The sequence below is a fragment of the Brachionichthys hirsutus genome, chromosome 18, assembly GCF_040956055.1.
Source record: "Brachionichthys hirsutus isolate HB-005 chromosome 18, CSIRO-AGI_Bhir_v1, whole genome shotgun sequence".
Classification (NCBI taxonomy): Eukaryota; Metazoa; Chordata; class Actinopteri; order Lophiiformes; family Brachionichthyidae; genus Brachionichthys; species Brachionichthys hirsutus.
In genome coordinates this window covers 11903285-11924416 of record NC_090914.1, presented here as the reverse complement: position 1 = coordinate 11924416, position 21132 = coordinate 11903285, and the positions used below count along the sequence as shown (strand labels likewise).

The 21132-nt window shown below is 47.5% G+C and overlaps 1 protein-coding gene across 1 annotated transcript in view; it reads right to left on the bottom strand.

The window, feature by feature from the left end:
- Nucleotides 1–19355, bottom strand: part of myt1lb (myelin transcription factor 1-like, b) — a gene marked incomplete at its 5' end in the record, with an annotated part of 37857 nt that extends 18502 nt beyond the window's left edge. Inside the window, 8 exon segments of the mRNA XM_068752182.1 lie at nt 688–974; nt 1535–1761; nt 4936–5046; nt 5983–6073; nt 9194–9328; nt 14520–15620; nt 18907–19294; nt 19296–19355. Coding sequence (XP_068608283.1) covers nt 688–974; nt 1535–1761; nt 4936–5046; nt 5983–6073; nt 9194–9328; nt 14520–15620; nt 18907–19294; nt 19296–19355 — 2400 coding nt within the window.
- Between the last annotated feature and the right edge of the window lie 1777 nt (nt 19356–21132).

Here is a 21132-nt window from a genome sequence, read left to right as displayed (position 1 = left end):
CCCTTTGACCTCCGTTGCCATGGAAAGGCTGGAAGGAAGGAAGTGGTTTGCTAATCCTTGCATCCTCGGCTCCGCCCACCTGCTGCAGGTATTAAAGCTACAACATCCACCGAGGAGAAACTCCGCCCACCTGCTGGGTGGTACGCCATCGCCCGTCCTTTAGTCCGAACGTCGAGAGCTGCAGGAAGAGGAGGAGCAACAGACACACGGTGTGTGTGTGTGTGTGTGTGTGCGCCACCAGGTGAGATGACGCCACCATCTTCTCGTCCTCCGTCCCTGTCCGGCCTGGAGCCGGAGAGGGACGGACAAGGACGTCCCTGCTTCTCCAGGCTCCATCTTTGTTGGGGGGTTGCTTCTTCATTTTCCTCAGCAACTTCCTCCCCTTCTCTTTCCGCTCTTTGCTCTCGTTCTCCGGCGGTCTCTGCTGTCAACGTTAGCATTGAGCGGCATTAGCTCAGCATCCGGGACAGATAATGCAGGAACGGCGTCCCCTTATCTCCACAGAAACGACACGCTGGGCTCGCCGCGTGTCAAACGGCGCCTCGTCCTGCTCCTATCTGATCCCCTGACAGAAAATAAAAACCTGCCCTGCCGCGCTCTGAGTGTGTGTGTGTGTGTGTGTGTGTATGTGTGTCTTTTGTGTCTTTGGGGCTGCAGACACTGTGGATGGTCCCTCACCCCGCCTACCTGTGGGCACAGGTCCTGAGGCTCGCCCCCCATCCCGTGGGGCATCTCGCGGCAGCGAGTGGACAAGTTGAGGATGGCCGTGGCCGCCATGTGGGCGGCCTCCATGTCGTGAGTGTAGTCGAAGCTGCTCTTGCTGCAGGTGCTGCTGGCGCTGCTGCCCCCGCCCCCTCTGCCGCCGGCGGCACCCCCTCCACCGCCGCCGCAGCTCAGGCTGCTGCCGCTGCTGCTGGGGGCGTAGGTGCTGGTGGTGCTGCTGGCCGAGCTGGAGTTCTTGCAGTAGCGTTTGGCTGCAGGACATTGAAGACATGGTTGACCCGCCTGCTGATCAATACTGTGATGGATTATGTGTGTTTATGGTGTTTATGGTGAAGGATCCCAATTTGGCAGTTCCATGACTTTATGGTCAAATGTGTCTGGAGTTTTATTTTTTCTCAACTCCTATTTGAGTTTAAAAAGTGTATTTTACCTCAACAAGGAGGTTCTGTCTTCACCTGCAAAGACTTTCCACGAAGCTCGATGGGAGCTCAATGGCTGGGCCAGGAAACAACCCCCTAGTCATCTTTCAACATCATCACAGATTCAACAAAAGCTGCTGGGATGATTGGCTGTGGAACCTGGGACTGGGTGGGACTGCGTGGGACTGCGTGGGACTGCGTGGGACTGCGTGGGACTGCGTGGGACTGCGTGGAACTGGGTGGGACTGCGTGGGACTGGGTGGGACTGGCTGAGCCCAGGGACAGCCAGGCTTTGTTTCTTGGTACAACTGAGAATAATATTTCTGTGTGTTCTTACAAAGCTTTGTACGGTGTCAGTAAATGTATGAGGCCGTCCTGCTGCTGTCCCGTACCGTCATATCCTTTGGGCGAGGCGTCTCGCTGGCCGTGCCCTTTGGGTGCGATGGCCCGCTTGCCGTACACATGGTGGCCGTTACTGCCGTCGAAGGCGCTGTAGTCGAAGCTGGTCTTGGAGTACTTCTCCAGCTCCTTGGCCAGGTTGGAGCGGGGCGTGCTGGTGGAAACATTGTTCTCGTCACCACACTGTGGATAGTCCAGTTGTTTGACAAAGCACACAGGCCTGGAAAATAAATGACCGGGGGGGGGTTGGACCGAGGCACTCGGGGAGAAGGAACGTGGGACTCGGTTAAAAGATGGGCAGATGCAGGCTGCTATGGTAAGACTAAAGGGTTAGACTATGGAGGATGGTGGGGGGGGGGGGGGGGGGGTCTCCTGTTCTACAGTTAGTAAAAAAAGACAAGGAATCCACACATTCCTTATATTCTACTTGCATTCACGCCCTTGATCTAAGACCAGGAAGAAATTAAGCGTCAGATCATTTGCTGCTGAGAAAATCTAACCGCTTACGACTTTTCATGATTATCAAAGTGACTCAGAAACATTCAAACAGCTCTCCCTTCACTGGGATCAATCAGGCAATTTGGTTAAAATCTCATAAAATAAAGTGATTTGCTTCAATAGCGAGCAGAGGAATGAGAAGTATTCTCAGGGGATGGGGGGCAGAAACATGACACAGAAAGAGGAGGCTCAAAACCAGAACTAGTTTCATGATATGCATGGAAAAAAGAACAAAACACGACTACCTAGGATCTATATAATACAATTGATTGATACATCTCACAGCAGGGACATTTAATACTCTGTAATTTTACATTCAACCAAACGCCCTCTCATTGGAGGAGCTCATTTATCAGAGGATAGATCACTGATTTTCCATCAGGGAAAGCTCAGCCTTCTTACCGGATCAGAGACCATCAGGGCCAGCAATTCTAATTTTATCATTTAACAATGAGTGCAACATGCGTTTTACAAAGTTTGTTTTGTGTGCATTTTTATCCAATCAGATTGTCTCATGGTGAAAAATGTGCCCGACACCTTTGAAATTCTCTCTGTTGTCGACACAATTCCAAATAGTGTGTTAATTCTCATATAATGGCGTGTTAATTCTCATAGTTTAACTAAACAGTGTGTGTTAATTCTCATAGTTTAACCAAACAGTGTGTGTTAATTCTTATATTTTAACTAAACGGTGTGTATTAATTCTCATAGTTTAACTAAATGGCGTTTGTTAATTCTCATATTTTAACTAAACAGCGTTTGTTAATTCTCATAGTTTAACTAAACAGTGTGTGTTAATTCTCATATAATGGCGTGTTAATTCTCATAGTTTAACTAAACAGTGTGTGTTAATTCTCATAGTTTAACTAAACAGTGTGTGTTAATTCTTATATTTTAACTAAACGGTGTGTGTTAATTCTCATTGTTTAACCAAACAGTGTTTGTTTATTCTCATATTTTAACTAAACGGTGTGTTAATTCTCATAGTTTAACTAAACAATGCGTGTTAATTCTTATATTTTAACTAAACGGTGTGTATTAATTCTCATAGTTTAACTAAATGGCGTTTGTTAATTCTCATATTTTAACTAAACAGCGTTTGTTAATTCTCAGAGTTTAACTAAACAGCGTTTGTTTATTCTCATATTTTAACTAAACAGTGTGTTAATTCTCATATTTTAACTAAACGGTGTGTATTAATTCTCATAGTTTAACTAAACGGCATTGTTTATTCTCATATTTTAACTAAACGGTGTGTTAATTCTCATGTTTTAACGAAACGGTGTGTTAATTCTCATAGTTTAACTAAACGGTGTGTTAATTCTCATATTTTATCTAAATGGTGTACCGGTATGTTAATTCTCATAATTTAACTAAATGGTGTGTTAATTCTCATATTTTATCTAAATGGTGTACCGGTATGTTAATTCTCATAATTTAACTAAACGGTGTGTTAATTCTCATATTTTAACTAAACGGTGCATGTTAATTCTCATATTTTAACCAAACAGCATGTTTATTCTCATAATTTAACTAAACAGTGTGTTAATTCTCATGTTTTAACTAAACGGTGTGTTAATTCTCATAGTTTAACTAAACGGTGTGTTAATTCTCATATTTTATCTAAATAGTGTACCGGTATGTTAATTCTCATAATTTAACTAAATGGTGTGTTAATTCTCATATTTTATCTAAATGGTGTTTGTTTATTCTCATATTTTAACTAAACAGTGTGTTAATTCTCATATTTTAACTAAGCAGTGTGTTAATTCTCATAATTTAACGAAACAGCGTTTGTTAATTCTCATATTTTAACTAAACAGTGTGTTAATTCTCATATTTTAACTAAGCAGTGTGTTAATTCTCATAATTTAACTAAACAGCGTTTGTTAATTCTCATATTTTAACTAAACGGCGTTTGTTTATTCTCATATTTTAACTAAACAGTGTGTTAATTCTCATATTTTAACTAAGCAGTGTGTTAATTCTCATATTTTAACTAAGCAGTGTGTTAATTCTCATATTTTAACTAAGCAGCGTGTGTTTATTCTCATATTTTAACTAAACGGCATGTTAATTCTCATATTTTAACGAAACGGTGTGTTAATTCTCATATTTTAACTAAACAGTTTATTTATTCTCATATTTTAACTAAACGGTGTGTTAATTCACATATTTTAACTAAACAGTGTGTTTATTCTCATATTCTAACTAAACGGCATGTTAATTCTCATATTTTAACAAAACGGTGTGTTAATTCTCATATTTTAACTAAACGGTGTGTTAATTCTCATATTTTAACTAAACAGTTTATTTATTCTCATATTTTAACTAAACGGTGTGTTAATTCACATATTTTAACGAAACAGTGTGTTTATTCTCATATTCTAACTAAACGGCATGTTAATTCTCATATTTTAACGAAACGGTGTGTTAATTCTCATATTTTAACTAAACGGTGCGTGTTTATTCTCATATTTTAACTAAACTGTGTGTATTAATTCTCATGTTTTAACTGAGAGATATGTCAGGTGTATCCGTTGGCAGGCGGGGTCCCTCTGCCTCGACAAGCTGCCAACCAGATCATTGTCCCCGTTGTTCTGTTGCGTAATTGGAGGACGCAAAAAGGAAGCTAACTGAGCCAGAACCAGAAACAGTGAGCAGCAGAATTCATTGTCCTCTCGTTCAGATCTTAGATTTGCTTTGTCGCTGTACATTTTTTGCGTTTTAAAACATCTTTATAGCCTCTTTGACAATGACCTTCATTTGGATCACATGAAACGTCTGATAGTCTTAAAGGCCTCTGTGTTACAAATACATCCACGCTGCCTTCCTGCCTCCCTCCAGCAGAAGACGTCATCAAATGTGACGCGGATGAAAGAAGAGTGAACGCTACCTCAAGACCCGGTCGGAGGCCGCGTTGGACTTGACGGAGCCGTCGCAGCTCTGGTGCTTGTCCTGGGCCTTGGCCAGCTTCTCGGCTGCAGCGATAGGACATCCTGACAGACTGAGACGAAAGACAGACGTCATGTGACGAGCGCCTGGTGAAACCGTTACGATGAATGCAGAAGCTGCAGGACGTGTGGCGTGTTAGACAAGTCGTCAGCCAGCCTGCAAGCAGCATGTAAACGGCCGGTGGACTTCTGCCCGTCAGCCAATCAAACGCGCCCTCTACCGCCAGTGGACTTCTGCCGGTCAGCCAATCAAACGCGCCCTCTACCCGACTCGGACGAGAACAGTCTTTTTAAAATGCAAAACGGTTCCTTTTCAGGGCCTTTAACACTGAACACAGCTTGCATGTCTGGCTTTGACTTCATTCTCAGAATAGATATTTTGGTTTCATGCTGACAACACACACAAGCACAGCGAGTTCAGGGCTCTGCTCCCCCCCCCCCCCCGACCGCTAACTGACCACATGAGACACCAGTCGGTGTTGTTGCACCTTAACCTCCATTCTTCTCATGCCAGCCTGTCAGCTGCAGCAGCGCAGCAGAAATGATCTCTGACAGTACGGAGTCGTGTTCATGAGCACCTGTCATCACGTGTGCATGAGGAGTGTGTTCTGAAGTGTGCGCTCGTGAAAATGACGTCTCCGTGGACGCGTCCTGGTCCTCCCAGGTGAGTCGCCCCGGCTGAGTGGCAGGAAGGTGCTAATGGCTGCGGCTACGCTCGACTGCCCGAGCATCTGCTGCAGCTGACACGCTCCCTTCACTGTCGCCTCGTCACGTTTGACAGCGCCGGTAAAAGTGGCGTGCTATTTCTGTTTCTGCCTTCAAACCTGCACCTGACCAATGATTCGTGCTGCTGAAGGTGAGAAGTGCTGCATCCTAAATTTAAACCGAGCCGACCCCCCCCAGACACCAAACAATGTTGGGAAGACAAAAGAAGGGCATTAACAAGACAAGGCGGGTGGCCCAGCTGGATGTGGGCGTGCTCCACTTACCTTCGGTGGGAGTTTCTGTTGCTATTGACATGGCCGCGTCCCGTGCAGCCCGGCGTGGGACACTTAAGAACATTCTCATACATAGCCACGACTTGATAGGACAGGAGATAGGAGCGAGAGACAGGGAAGGTTAGGAGCCCCGTCACACCTGAGCTCGAGGAGCGCGAGGAGCTAAAGCAGGATAGCATTAGCATTAGCATTAGAAACAGCATGCGTGAACCCAAATGACCTCTTCCTCATTTGAACGACCCCTGGTTGGAGAGGGCAGACGAGCGTCCCACAGTATTTACGTTAGTATTCACCGAATGGGGGCAGTCATGACTAAAGAGGATGTCATTCAAGTTTAACAGGACAAAGCTGGAGATGGCCGGGGACGGGGACGGGGACGGAGGGGATCCGGGCCATGCAGCCATGCAATGAGCGGCAGAACAGCTCTCTGCTCGTCAGCGTTGATGAGCCAAGTCTTCAGTAACATTTATCATTACAGCAGTCCGTAACTGTCTCAGATCCCCACGGCAACCAGCCAATTAGATTAATGATCGTCCGGCGGAGCGCTGCAGAGGCACCCGATTAAAGGCTGACCCTCATCATCCTCACTGACGGCGACGCCCGAAACCTCAACACGCCGCCAGGTAGCTACGTAGCGACCTTGTCCCGTATGCTACGCAGGCGTCTCATCTGAAACACCCCAGAACCGACTCCTGTGTGGGCTGATGAGAAACGTCCCTCATTCTGATCCAGAAAGAGCAAATGGGAAGGACATATTCCTGAAGGATTAGTCCAGTTAGTCCGCGTCCACGGTGTGATATTAGTCCGGGTGCACGGTGTGATTTTCGTCCGGGTGCACGGTGTGATTTTCGTCCGGGTGCACGGTGTGATGTTAGTCCGGGTGCATGGTGTGATTTTAGTCTGGGTGCACGGTGTGATATTAGTTCGGGTGCACGGTGTGATATTAGTTCGGGTGCACGGTGTGATGTTAGTTCGGGTGCACGGGTGCACGGTGTGATATTAGTTCGGGTGCACGGGTGTGATTTTAGTCCGGGTGCACGGTGTGATATTAGTCCGGGTGCACGGTGTGATGTTAGTCCGGGTGCACGGTGTGATGTTAGTCCGGGTGCACGGTATGATTTTAGTCCGGGTGCACGGTGTGATGTTAGTCCGGGTGCACGGTGTGATGTTAGTCCTGGTGCATGGTGTGATTATAGTCCGGGTGCACGGAGGTGAACTTGCACACTGTTCACTTTCTCTGCTGCTCACGTGTGTACATGTATGAATATAACCTGTTTGCACCGTGTTTATCATGTAGATTATATACCTGTATATTATATACCCGTACAATGTTCCTGCTCAGCTCTTGTGTCTTATATGTCCCTTGACTGCTGTAAAACAAATTGCCCTCCGAGGGACAAGCCAATAAAAGTGAAGTGAAGTCCTATCACGACAACATGACAATCGATTCAAGATATTCCAGATGCCAGATCCATTTTGTGGATCCTGATCCAGTCAGGGTCAGCTGACTGGAGGTACTCGACCAGGTCTCAGGGTGGGGACTGCTCCGTAGGACATGAGACCTGCTGGTCGCTATAGACGAACTAGACTGACTGGATTCTGGGTCAGAGCAGATCATCGCTGGACGTTCACGCTGCGGTTAATGAAACATGTAAAGGGGCTTTTATTAAGACGCTTGCACGGTGAATGAGGCTAAACAACAAGTCATTCCAGGCTAATGTTTACTGCCGCTTCACTTGATCTGTGCCTGGAGACACGACACAGAACCTAATTGAGCAAGGAGGACAAATAAATGAACGGGGATTCAGGGGCGGCTGACTGGAGCTCGGCGTGATCAAGGCCTGACAGCAGTCCATGCTCTGAGACAAATAAAAGACTACGACACCGCTAGCATGAAAAGCTACATGCTCTGAGACAAATAAAAGACTACGACACCGTTAGCATGAAAAGCTACATGCTCTGAAACAAATAAAAGGCTACGACACCGCTAGCATGAAAAGCTACATGCTCTGAGACAAATAAAAGACTACGACACCGTTAGCATGAAAAGCTACATGCTCTGAGACAAATAAAAGGCTACAACACCGCTAGCATGAAAAGCTACATGCTCTGAGACAAATAAAAGGCTACAACACCGCTAGCATGAAAAGCTACATGCTCTGAGACAAATAAAAGGCTACGACACCGCTAGCATGAAAAGCTACATCAATAAAAATAAAAGGCTACGGCGCCATTAGCATGAAAAGCTACATCAATAATAAACACACAAATATATCTGAATATGTGACTGAACAGTGGTCGGGATGATCAAGTGTCATGCAGTCAAGCCAATCACTGACTGACAATCAATCATCCAACCACCAATCAGGCCACAGTTTGCACATCACACCTCGTCCCCACGGCGCACTAAGCAGGCAGTCAGCAAGCAAAACCAAGACCCCATGCAAAAGGTCACAGGGCACGGCATGCCCGACCCCCACACCAACAGGAAGTACAGCAACAGGAAGCACACCAGCGGGAAGTACAGCAACAGGAAGCACACCAACAGGACACACACCAGCAGGAAGCACACCAATAGGAAGTACAGCAACAGGAAGAACACCAGCAGGAAGTACAGCATCAGGAAGTACAGCAACAGGAAGAACACCAGCAGGATACACACAAACAGGAAGCACACCAACAGGAAGTAAACTAACAGGACACACACCAAAAGGAAGCACACCAGCAGGAAGCACAGCAACAGGAAGTACAGCAACAGGAAGTAAAGCAACAGGAAGCACACCAACAGGAAGCACACCAACAGGACACACACCAGCAGGAAGCATACTAGCAGGATACACACCAACAGGAAGCACACCAACAGGAAGTACACTAACAGGACACACACCAACAGGAAGCACAACGACAGGAAGCACACCAACAGGAAGTACAGCAACGGGAAGCACACCAGCATGAAGTACAATGACAGGAAGCACACCAGCAGGAAGCACAACAACAGGAAGTACAGCAACAGGAAGTACACTGACAGGAAGCACAGCAACAGGAAGCACACCAGCAGGAAGCACAACAGCAGGAAGTACACCAACAGGAAGCACACCAACAGGAAGTACACCAACAGGAAGCACACTGGCAGGATCAACATGCCCAGGATACATGCACCACATGTTGGGTCCACGGTCCAGTGTGTGACCGAAGCGCTTACTTTCTGGGGGCACCCTGTCTTTGTGCGGACAGCCGGACAAGCTGCGATGGTGAGGGTACAGGCCGGTCACGTGACCGGTGCCGTCACAGCCTGGCGTCGGACACCGGCTCTCCTTCTTGTCTCCACGGGAAGCATCTGTTAGCAGAGGAGGATGGCGAGGTGATCACGCATGCTAGGCTAACAGAGCTATAAGCTGCAGCAACAGATGGAGAGAGGACGTCACCGGGCCGTTAAAATACTGGCGGTGACAGAACCCATGACATCATGAAAGGAATCTGTGAATTATGTCGGGGGCCACGCTTCACTCCGGCACCGAGGGACAGATGTTGAGGCGCACAGAGAGTTTTCTGTTTAGGGGATGTCAGGCTGTCGCAGACTTTTCAACAACTGCTGCTGCTGTTTTTATTTGACGGATTGAGGCAGACATTAAAACTTTAAAGGAGACGTCTGATGAAAAACATGTTTCTACACTATTATGGTGGTTTTGGGTCGTTACCAACCAACAGCTCAATAAACCATCCTGTCGATCCTGCGTAGTTTAGTAATCACCTCCTGAAACGCGTCTGACAGAAATCTCTACCCCTGTGATGTCAAAGAGGGGGAGCGTGCACAAGATGTGTGTGCACATGCAATGAACTTATTTTCATTTTCAGAGGCATTTCTGGCAGAGCGGTTTGAGACAGACATGAAGGACGCTGTCCTGCAGCATCTGTTTGAGACAGAAAAGAGGGACGCTGTCCTGCAGCATCTGTTTGAGACAGAAAAGAGGGATGCTGTCCTGCAGCATCTGTTTGAGACAGAAGAGAGGGATGCTGTCCTGCAGCATCTGTTTGATGCTTGGTCCATAAAGGTTATGAACAGAATCGGTGACAAAGGGCAGCCCTGGCGGAGTTCAACCCGCACTGGAAATAGGTCCGACTTATTGCCAGCAACGCGGAACAAGCTCTGGCACCGGTCATATAGGGAGCAGACACCCCGTATCAGGGGGTCCGACACCCCATACTCCCGGAGCACCCCCGATTGGACTCCCCGAGGGACATGGTCGAATGCCTTCTCCAAATCCACAAAACACATGTGGACTGGTTGGGCAAACTCCAATGCACCCTCAAGGACCCTGCCGAGGGTGTAGAGCTGGTCCACAATTCCACGGCCAGGACGAAAACCACATTGCTCCTCCTGAATCCGAGGTTCGACTATCCGGCGGACCCTCCTCTCCAGTACCCCTGAATAGACCTTACCGGGGAGGCTGAGGAGTGTGATCCCTCTATAGTTGGAACACACCCTCCGGTCCCCCTTCTTATAAAGAGGGACCACCACCCCGGTCTGCCAATCCAAAGGCACTGCCCCCGATGTCCATGCGATGTCGTGTCAACCATGTCAACCATGACAGACCTACAACATCCAGAGCCTTAAGGGACTCCGGGCGGATCTCATCCACCCCTGGGGCCTTGCTACCGAGGAGCTTTTTAACTGCCTCAGCAACCTCAGCCCCAGAGATAGAGGAGCTCACCCATGAGTCCCCAGGCCCTGCTTCCTCAATGGAAGGCATGTGGGTGGGATTGAGGAGGTCTTCGAAGTAGTCCCTTCACCGATCTACGACGTCTCGAGTCGAGGTCAGCAGCGCACCGTCTCCACCGTACACAGTGTTGACCGTGCACTCCTTCCCCCTCCTGAGACGGTGGTCCAGAACCTCTTCAAAGCCGTCCGGAAGTCCTTTTCCATGGCCTCACCGAACTCCTCCCATGCCTCAAAAACAGACTGTCGGTACCTGTCTGCTGCCTCCGGAGTCCCACAGGCCAAAAGGGCCTGATAGGACTCCTTCTTCAGCTTGACAGCATTCCTCACCACCGGTGTCCACCAAGAGGTTCGGGAATTGCCGCCACGACAGTCACCGACCACCTTACGGCCACAGCACCGATCGGCCGCTTCAACAATGGAGGGACGGAACATGGTCCACTCAGACTAAATGTCCCCTGCCTCCCCTGGTACGTGGTTGAAGCTCTCCCGGAGGTGGGAGTTAAAACTCCCTGCCAGATGTTCCCAACAGACCCTCACAATACGTTTGGGTCTGCCAGGTCTGTCCGGCATCCTCCCCCACCATCGGAGTTGCCTCACCACCAGGTGATGATCGGTTGACAGCTCCGCCCCTCTTTTCACCCGAGTGTCCAAGAAATGCGGCTGCAAGTCCGGTGAGATGACTACAAAGTCGATCATCGAACTGCAGCCTAGGGTGTCCTGGTGCCAAGTGCACATATGGACACCCTTATGCTTGAACATGGTGTTCGTTATGGACAATCTGTGACGAGCACAGAAGTCCAAAACAAGTAACAAAACACCACTCGGGCCATTCCTCCCAATCACACCCCTCCAGGTCTCACTGTCATTGCCAACATGGGTGTTGAAGTCCCCCAACAGAACGAGGGAATCCCCAGAAGGAGCACTCTCCAGTACCCCCTCCAAGGACTCCAAAAAGGGTGGATACTCTAAACTGCTGTTTGGACCATAGGCACAAACAACAGTCAGGATCCGTCCCCCCACCCAAAGGCGGAGGGATGCTACCCTCTTGTTTATTGGGGTAAACTCCAACATACAGGCACTGAGCCGGGGGGCACCACACCTTCCCAGCGCCTCTCACCAGTGGCTACTCCAGGGTGGAAGAGAGTCCAACCTCTCTCAAGAAGAGTGGTTCCGAAGCCCTTGCTGTGTGTCGAGGTGAGGCCAACTATATCCAGTCGGAACTTCTCAACCTCGCACACCAGCTCAGGCTCCTTCCCCAACAGAGAGGTGACATTCCTAGATTCCTTCCTGGAGCCGAGGATCGGACCGCCAACGTCCCCGCCTTCGGCTGCCGCCCAGCTCACAATGCACCCAACCCCTTTGGTCCCTCCTATAGGTGTTGAGCCCACGGGAAGAAGGTCCTATGTTGCTTCTTCTGGCTATGCCCGACCGGGCTCCATGGGTGAAGGTGCTCGCCATCGTGCCCCACCCCCAGGCCTGGTTCCAGGAGGGGGCCCCGGTGACCCGCGTCCGGGCGAGTGAAGCCCAGGACCAATTTTTGTACTCGTCATGAGGTTTTCTTTGAGCCACCCTTTGTCTGGTCCCTCCCCTAGGACCTGTTTGTCACGGGTGACCCTACCAGGGGCATATAGGCCCCGGCAACTGAGCTAGAATCATTGGGACACGCAAACCCCTCCACCACGATAAGGTAGCAGCCCAGGGAGGGGCACAATGAAAGTATAGGATAGTATTCATAGGCCATTATTGGTTACCTCCACTCCTCACTAACACACACACACACACACACACACACACACTCCGGATGGGATTGTCTTTCCCTTCCCAAATTGAGATCAGTTACCACCAAATGCAGCGACGCCGTTCCTGAGCCAGGCGGCGACCCTCACAAGGTCAACATCAACATGCAAGCTCCGCCCCTCTTCACGTTACCACGAGAGACAGGACCGTTTTATACCTCTTGTCTTAAGTCAGCTGCTCTGATTACGTAGGAGCAGCTTGAATGACATAAAGGTTTCTGTGGACCAGAGGAAGACGATGAGTTCTGTGGGACACTCCTGTCCTCTACTGTGTGCACTGATGGACACACCAAAATAAAGACATGCTTGTTGAGTAAGAGCAATCAAGTCGAGGAGGAGACGGATTGAAATGGACAAAACAGGGAGGTGGGACGGAGGACACCCACTCAGACATGTACAAGTGAGTCACTTAATGAAGTCCCGCCTCTCATCACTGGACACAAGGAGCTCGCTAGCCTCTGTGGCATCGTCCACGGTGTCTCCGCACCGAGGCCATGGTGGTTCATGTTGCGTGTTCAGGACTCTGTCCCTCTGTGGACGTCGCAGTAAGCGCTTCTTTTGCTGGATATTACTAGCCTGGCTGTTGCTGTTTGAACCGCAGGTCTGGAATCGTCCTCCTCGTCCCGCCTCGCTCTACAATCACAGCCGAGTGAAAGGCACATGAGAGGGCAGGGGGCATCGATCGTGGCAGGGGACATCGACCATGGCCGGGGACGGTCCACGCCATGCATAGCAAATGTCCCTCATTACCATACTGTCTCTGGATAATTAATGTCCAGTCAGCGGGCTTGGTGTTTGTTATCGGTCATTCTGATACTGTTCAATGTTCATCTCAGCCTCATGATTCTTTAAGGGAACTGGTCAGTTCTCTGAACTCCTCCATCCATCACACACACACACAGAGGAACTGGCCATTGAGGCTATTGAGCTACGCTAGCCTTTGCCTGCTCGTTATCCCAACATCGTCTCCATGCTAGCCTCCAGTAATGAACACCGGCCCCACCTTTAAGCTGTGACATCATCATCTGGTGGAAATGATCTGACCCAACTTTGAATATTGTACCAAAGAATATGAAGTATTTGTATTAACTAGGGAGTTCTACTCTACACGGTCCACACATCTAAACTGCAGTGAAGTATTACGCATGTATGTTCGTGTCATTCCTCGAGTGGCTCGCCGGCATCATGACCGGGACAGAGCTGTTCCCTCCAGATTGAATCCCCCCTCTGTTTTGCAGCTCCCTCTCCCAAATGGTTTTGCAGGTATTAAAATAGGCAGCTTTACCCCGAGCTGCATGGAAGGGATGAGATTTGCAGTCCTAAGAGGCCGTGCAGATTGCCATTACTTATGGCTGACAAGCCTCCCCTCTGATGTTTCCATGCTGGCCTATTTTAACAACATAAGCCTCTGCAGCCGCTCCCGCTGCTACCGAGATGCTAATGTCCAAATTGGCTGAAAGAAGATTTTCCTGGGGTTGCAGCGAGTTTCCCACGATGCATGTGGCCTGTCTAGTCTCCAGCACAGGGCGAACAGGGTGGCGCACCTGAGCTTGTTAAATGAGGTAGCCATGTCTCTACTTGTGTAGACATGGTCCTCACTTAGCAGCGTACTCGTTTACAATGACTCGGACTTACAACGGTGGAGTCACGGTAGTGACAGTGGGGTACACTGGCTGCTGACAGAATACGTGCATGTGTACAGAACAAATGGAATATACATATGAAATATGAACATTCTTTCATTGATTCATTTCCATGCCCGCTTTATCTGCCTTCCAGGTCACGGGTGCTGCTGGAGCCCATCCCAGCTTTTCTATGGGCGAGAGGCGGGACATAAACCGGAAGTTTCGCCAGCGCATCGCTGGGTCAACATTGTTGTGGTCAATGGGGGTTTGGTATAACGATGACATCGTTAGCGACGGGGTCTGTGCAGCGTAGCGTACACCTGCATGGGATTTCTAGTGGAGGCCTCCTGTGCATCTGAAGCGACCGTGTCTGTAAGAACCACTCACCTTTATGGTAGAATGGCTTTTTCATACCATCAGGTAGCCTGGCTTTGCGCTCCACACCGTATCCATGCCGGGGGCCATGGCCGTCATGGTGATACCTCACCCTGTCTCTCCTGGCGGCCTCAGCCGCCATCTTATCCCGCATTGCCTTTGCGCGTTCCGACTCGAGAGCAATGGCCTTCTCCAACAGGGACAGGTTGCCCTTTGTCATGTCAAACACTTCTTCAGATCGGTCCGAAGTCACCGAGGCCGTGTCCTCGTCAAAGTCCCGGTGGCCGGAGTGATAGCAGTCATCCTGTGCACAGCTGGAGAAGGCCTTGGAGCGCGGGCTCAGCTGTTCCTCCAGCTTCAGCAGATTGTCCATGTCGGAATAGTTCCTATCGAGAGTTCGCCTGTCCTCTTGGCTGCGGTGGATGTCTCCATAGCTGTGGTGCTGGGCCAGCTGATTGGGAGCCCCGCAGGGGAAGTGATTTTGCTGGGACGAGCCGTTTCGGTCAGTGGACTTTGTTTCGCTGAGTTTCCGAGCCAGGTCAAAACACTGGTTCCGTAGGCACTCCAGACTGCTCAAACACACTTCCTCGTCACTGGTTTCTACCTGCCCATTAACAGCGGTCCTCAGTAGTCCAGCGCCACCACTGCATGCATGCCCCCCACTGTGAGCACAGTCATTCGAGTTCCTGCTCTGGGCTCTACTGTCCTCAAACTCCTGTCCATCTAGGCTGTCGGCCAGCGCCGCCCCGTGGCCTTGAGCCAGCAGCTTCAGGGAGTCCACCGTCTCTCGAACCACATCACTGTCAACGTCCAAGCTGAGATCAGCCCTCTGTGTCTGGCCCTCTTCTTCCTCTTCCTCATCATCCTCTTCGTACTCCTCCTCGTCCTCCTCCTCCTCGTCTTCCTCAGCATTGGAGGAGTTGCTGTTCATCTCGGATTCAGTCAGGGCTCGATTGGCTGCGTCTTCTGCGATCTTGCCCAGGTTGAGCAGAGACTTGGCTACGAGTTCGTCGTAGTTCTCGTACTCGTCGCTGTTGCTGTCGTCCTTCTCCGTCAAAGGGCCTGACTTGCCGTGGCCCCCGTCCCTGTCGCCACCGCCCATCTGATCGTCCTCTGTTTGGAAGGAAGCACAAGCGTTTCATAATTTAATCTCTGTTGTTCTGTTTTACTGGTAAATCACATTTCTGGGCTGGGTCCATCTTAATTGAATAGAGAACTCTTTGCTTCCCCAATAATTTACTTTGAGAGTCTTAACAGCAGCTTGCCGTCTGAAAGGTGACTCAGCACAGGAAGTCAAATATAGCGGCTGAAGAAGGGTCCAGAGAAAGACGCACAGATAAATGCTGTGAATAAATATCATTTTCATTCTTCTTCTTCTCTGTAAGTCACACAGGAGTTTCTCTGTGAGAGGTTCGGGGGTTCATCAGTATCCGGCCTAATTGATTCAGACAAGCTGCAAAAGGTTGCTGAACCTCCTTTGTCAGTCATTTCAAGCACTTCCAATGTCTGCCTTCACATTTCCACCCTGAGTCACGTTAGCTTAGCACATTGCTAAGCTAACAGTGCAGTTACATTGGCCACTTACATCCTTGCAGAGAAAATGAATCTGCCAAATACAATCACCATTAATAAAAAAAAAAGCCCAGATACAAATATTAATTGCCACCAGGTTTGAAAATTATATTACTGCAATATATATATACAAAGATGAAGTAAGAAAACAGACAGATAAATGTGAATATCATCCCACAATTCGATTGCTAAGCTAACTGCTCACACGACTGCTACGCTAACTGCTCACATGCACTCTGGTCTAACAGCAACACGATATCGGTGCTTTGGGGTGAGGGAGAACAGTCACGAATAACCAGGCACATATTTTGACAGAGGACGGCTTCTTAGAGCGAACGCCTGCATCAGGTTTCATCTCTGACGCCATAAAACAGCCACAGGAAGCAATTTGAAGAGCAATCAAGGTCCACAAAGGGGAACGAAACGGATTCAGAAGGGAACAGAGTCTGCAATGGATTAGCTACAGAGAGGTGCATGCTGCTAGAAACAGGCAGATGCTCCAGAGAAGTGCACGCTGCTAGAAACAGGCAGAAGCAACAGAGTCACCTCCAGCACATGCAGGAGATTGGAATCTACCATGCGACCATCGCCATGACCGTCAGGAGGCCAACCAGGAATGTGGGAATGACACGGAGGCGACCATTTCCTGCCTTTCAACCAAAGACGTTGCAGATTAAAACACTACAGATGAAAACGCTGCAGATTAAGACGCTACAGATTAAAACGCTGCGGATTAAAACGCTACAGATTAAAATGCTGCAGATTAAAATGCTGAAGATTTAAACGCTGCAGATTAAAACACTGCAGATTAAAATGATGCAGATTAAAATGCTGAAGATTGAAACGCTGCAGATTAAAACGCTGCAGATTAAAACACTGCAGATTAAAATGATGCAGATTAAAACGCTGCAGATTAAAATGCTGCAGATCAAAATGGTGCAGATTAAAACGCTGCAGATTAAAACACAGTAGATTAAAATGCAGTAGATTAAAACACTACACTTTAAAACGCTGCAGATTAAAACGCTGCAGATTAAAACACTGCAGATAAAAATGCTGCAGATTAAAACGCTGCAGATTAAAACGCTGCAGATCAAAATGCTGCAGATTAAAACGCTGCAGATTAAAACGATGCAGAATAAAATGCTGCAGATTAAAACACTGCAGATTAAAACACTGAAGATTAAAACGGCGGAGCTACGTGCCAAACACGGTTAGCAGACACCTCGCTCACTGGATTTGAGGGCACCGATCGTGATGCGGGGTGCGAAGCCGAATCTACTGGAGAGAAACCTGCTAAGTCTGGACTTGGCCCTGCCGGGAGGGCAGGGCGGGGCGGGGTCCACTAAAGGACAATTACAGATCTGAGGTGTGTTAATAGTTAATATTCATGGGTCCAGTTTTAATGATTTAATTTATTGAATTCCCTTCAGTTTGGAGTGCGGCTTCACTTCTTCCTGCCTTCCTGTGCGCTTTTACAAGTGTTACAGAAAAGCTGTGAAATCAGGACATATGCATGTAAAATGTGTAAAGAAAAATAATGTGCAGTAAAAATATAGATAAATTATCACTGCAGGAAGAATACATCGAATATTTCAGTGTCCTGCTTCAGGTCTGTCACCCAGCTGCTAAATATATATAAGAATGCTCTAACAAGTTAACTAGAATGTTCTAACATGTTAACTAGAATGTTCTAACATGCTAACTAGAATGTTCTAATATGTTAACTAGAATGTTCTAACATGTTAACTAGAATGTTCTAACATGCTAACTAGAATGTTCTAATATGTTAACTAGAATGTTCTAACATGTTAACTAGAATGTTCTAACATGTTAACTAGAATGTTCTAATATGTTAACTAGAATGTTCTAACATGTTAACTAGAATGTTCTAACATGCTAACTAGAATGTTCTAATATGTTAACTAGAATGTTCTAACATGTTAACTAGAATGTTCTAACATGCTAACTAGAATGTTCTAATATGTTAACTAGAATGTTCTAACATGTTAACTAGAATGTTCTAATATGTTAACTAGAATGTTCTAACATGTTAACTAGAATGTTCTAACATGTTAACTAGAATGTTCTAATATGTTAACTAGAATGTTCTAACATGTTAACTAGAATGTTCTAACATCCTAACTAGAATGTTCTAACATTCTAACTAGAATGTTCTAATATGTTAACTAGAATGTTCTAACATGTTAACAAGAATGTTCTAATATGTTAACTAGAATGTTCTAACATGTAAACTAGAATGTTCTAACATGGTAACTAGAATGTTCTAACATGCTAACTAGAATGTTCTAACATGCTAACTAGAATGTTCAAACATCTTAATGAGAATGTTCTAACATGTTAACTAGAATGTGTTAATATGTTAACTAGAATGTGATAATATGTTAACTAGAATGTTCTAACATGTTAACTAGAATGTGATAATATGTTAACTAGAATGTGATAATATGTTAACTAGAATGTGATAATATGTTAACTAGAATGTTCTAACATGTTAACTAGAATGTTCTTACATGCTAACTAGAATGTTCTAACATGTTAACTAGAATGTGATATATGTTAACTAGAATGTTCAAACATCTTAACTAGAATGTTCTAACATGTTAACTAGAATGTTCTAACATGCTAACTAGAATATGATAATATGTTAACTAGAATGTTCAAACATCTTAACTAGAATGTTCTAACATGTTAACTAGAATGTTCTAACATGTTAACTAGAATGTTCTAACATGTCAGCTGGACGGTTCTAACATGTTAACTAGAATGTTCTTACATGTTAACTAGAATGTTCTAACAAGCTCACCTTGATCTTCACTTTGCTCTCCTTCCTCCCCTTCCTCCTCCCCCTCTTCGTAGTCCACCTCCTCTACTGCATCACCCTCTTCATCTGCTTCCTCTTCCCTCTCATCATCATCCTCTTCCGCCTCTTGCTCCACCTCTATCTCCTCTTCTTCCTCTTCCTCATCCTCTCCATCCCCCCTCTCCATCGCTGCCTCTTCTTGGTCCATTTGCTCTACGTTGTAGTCCATGTAGCCTTCCATTTCTTCTTCCTCCTCCACTACCGTCGCTTCCTCCTCTTCTTCCTCCCTTTCGTCCATGTCCTCGGATCCGTCTGTCTCGTAGCAGTCCTCCATGGTGGAGTTGTCCATGTCATCTAGATAGGTGGTCCTCTTCTGGGATGTGTCCAGGGTTTGTCTCTAGACTCTTTCTCTTCTTGGCCAGAGGGCAGCCGTGCACACTGCAGAGGGGAGATAAGAGGGTAGCCGTTAGCCGTTAGCCTCACCTGCACGCTGATTACATTCTGAAGGACTCTAATGCACAGAGCAGAAGATCAGCGCGGGGCTCTTTCTGTAAAGAAGCAACGCCACACAAGCTCAAACATGCACTAGTTAACTACTGTGTAATAACAACTCAGTAGAATGCTCCCGTTCCTCAAAAACACATGCAAGGTCCTGTGCATTGTGATTGTGTTGTTGTTGTTATTGTTGTTGTTGTTGACCTCTGCTGCAAAACAAATTTCCCCTTGAGGGACAATAAAGCTCTGAACTGAACTGAACTGAAGGAAATGAAATGGCTTTTCAGGCACACAAAGCTGAATTTATAGTTTACTTGATTTTCACCAAGCATCAAGAGAAGATCAGTTGCCATGCTCCTGATCACTTTATTCCTGATCACTTTACTCCTGATCACTTTACTCCTGATCACTTTATTCCTGATCACTTTACTCCTGATCACTTTACTCCTGATCACTTTATTCCTGATCACTTTACTCCTGATCACTTTACTCCTGATCACTTTATTCCTGATCACTTTACTCCTGATCACTTTATTCCTGATCAATTTTAGTCCTGATCACTTTATTCCTGATCACTTTACTCCTGATCACTTTACTCCTGACCACTTTATTCCTGATCACTTTACTCCTGATCACTTTATTCCTGATCACTTTATTCCTGATCACTTTATTCCTGATCACTTTATTCCTGATCAATTTTAGTCCTGATCACTTTATTCCTGATCACTTTACTCCTGATCACTTTATTCCTGATTACTTTATTCCTGATCAATTTTAGTCCTGATCACTTTATTCCTGATCAATTTTAGTCCTGATCACTTTATTCCTGATCACTTTCCTCCTGATCACTTTATTCCTGCTGCCTGATTAATTGAATCTCAGTTTTCAGTGTATTCTCTGGCTCCCCCGGCACAGCAGGGGAGGGGGGGGGGAAACAGATCCTAATCTGATCATCTGTTGATCACATGGGTTTAATCCACATCGCTCCTCAAAGCTGAGGGACCCGAGCCGCTACCTGGCCCCCGGCTCCTCTTCTGGATGCTTCCCCAGCGCCGTTCTACGTAGAGCAAGTCCTGGTGTGAATGGAAGCAAAGCGCTGGTTTTAGTCAATGTGCTGCTGATTCAGGAACAGACTATGGTGGACCCCCCCCCCCCCCCCCTTTAGTCCTGCTGGCCGGCTCGTTCTTTAATGGTTTGACCCCCCCCCCCCCCCATATCTCCCACACAGAGGCCTCATTTCATTAATCTAATCCCACATGGAAACCCATTCCCTGCCTGACAGCCAGACCCCCCCCCCCCCCAGTGAGGGAGTGGGGCTGCGTGCTGCAGCGCTGTGATCAATAGTGCTTGTGACCAAACATCTCAAAACCACATTAAAATGCCACTCATCCTCGCCCTTCCTTCCCAGGGCCCGCTCCAAATAAATCAAGGGCTGGTCCCAGCAGGTTAGCAGCTGCCAAGGCGGGTGGGTTGGCAGGATAGGTGAGGGGGGGGGTAGAAGAGCTGTTCTGGACCTGCTTCCACGCCTTTAACACGCCGTCACATTGAGCCCCTAACTAAGCCTCGGGAAGTCTCCGCCGCTCCTCCTTCCCACGTCCACGCGGCGGCGGCGTGACCTCGGATGCAACGTTTGTCATCCTGGGCAGCCCGTCCCACGCGCTGCGCTTGGAAATCACAATTCCAGAAATACGTTGGTAGCATTTAAATGCAAAAAAAGAACTTGTGTGCAGAGAA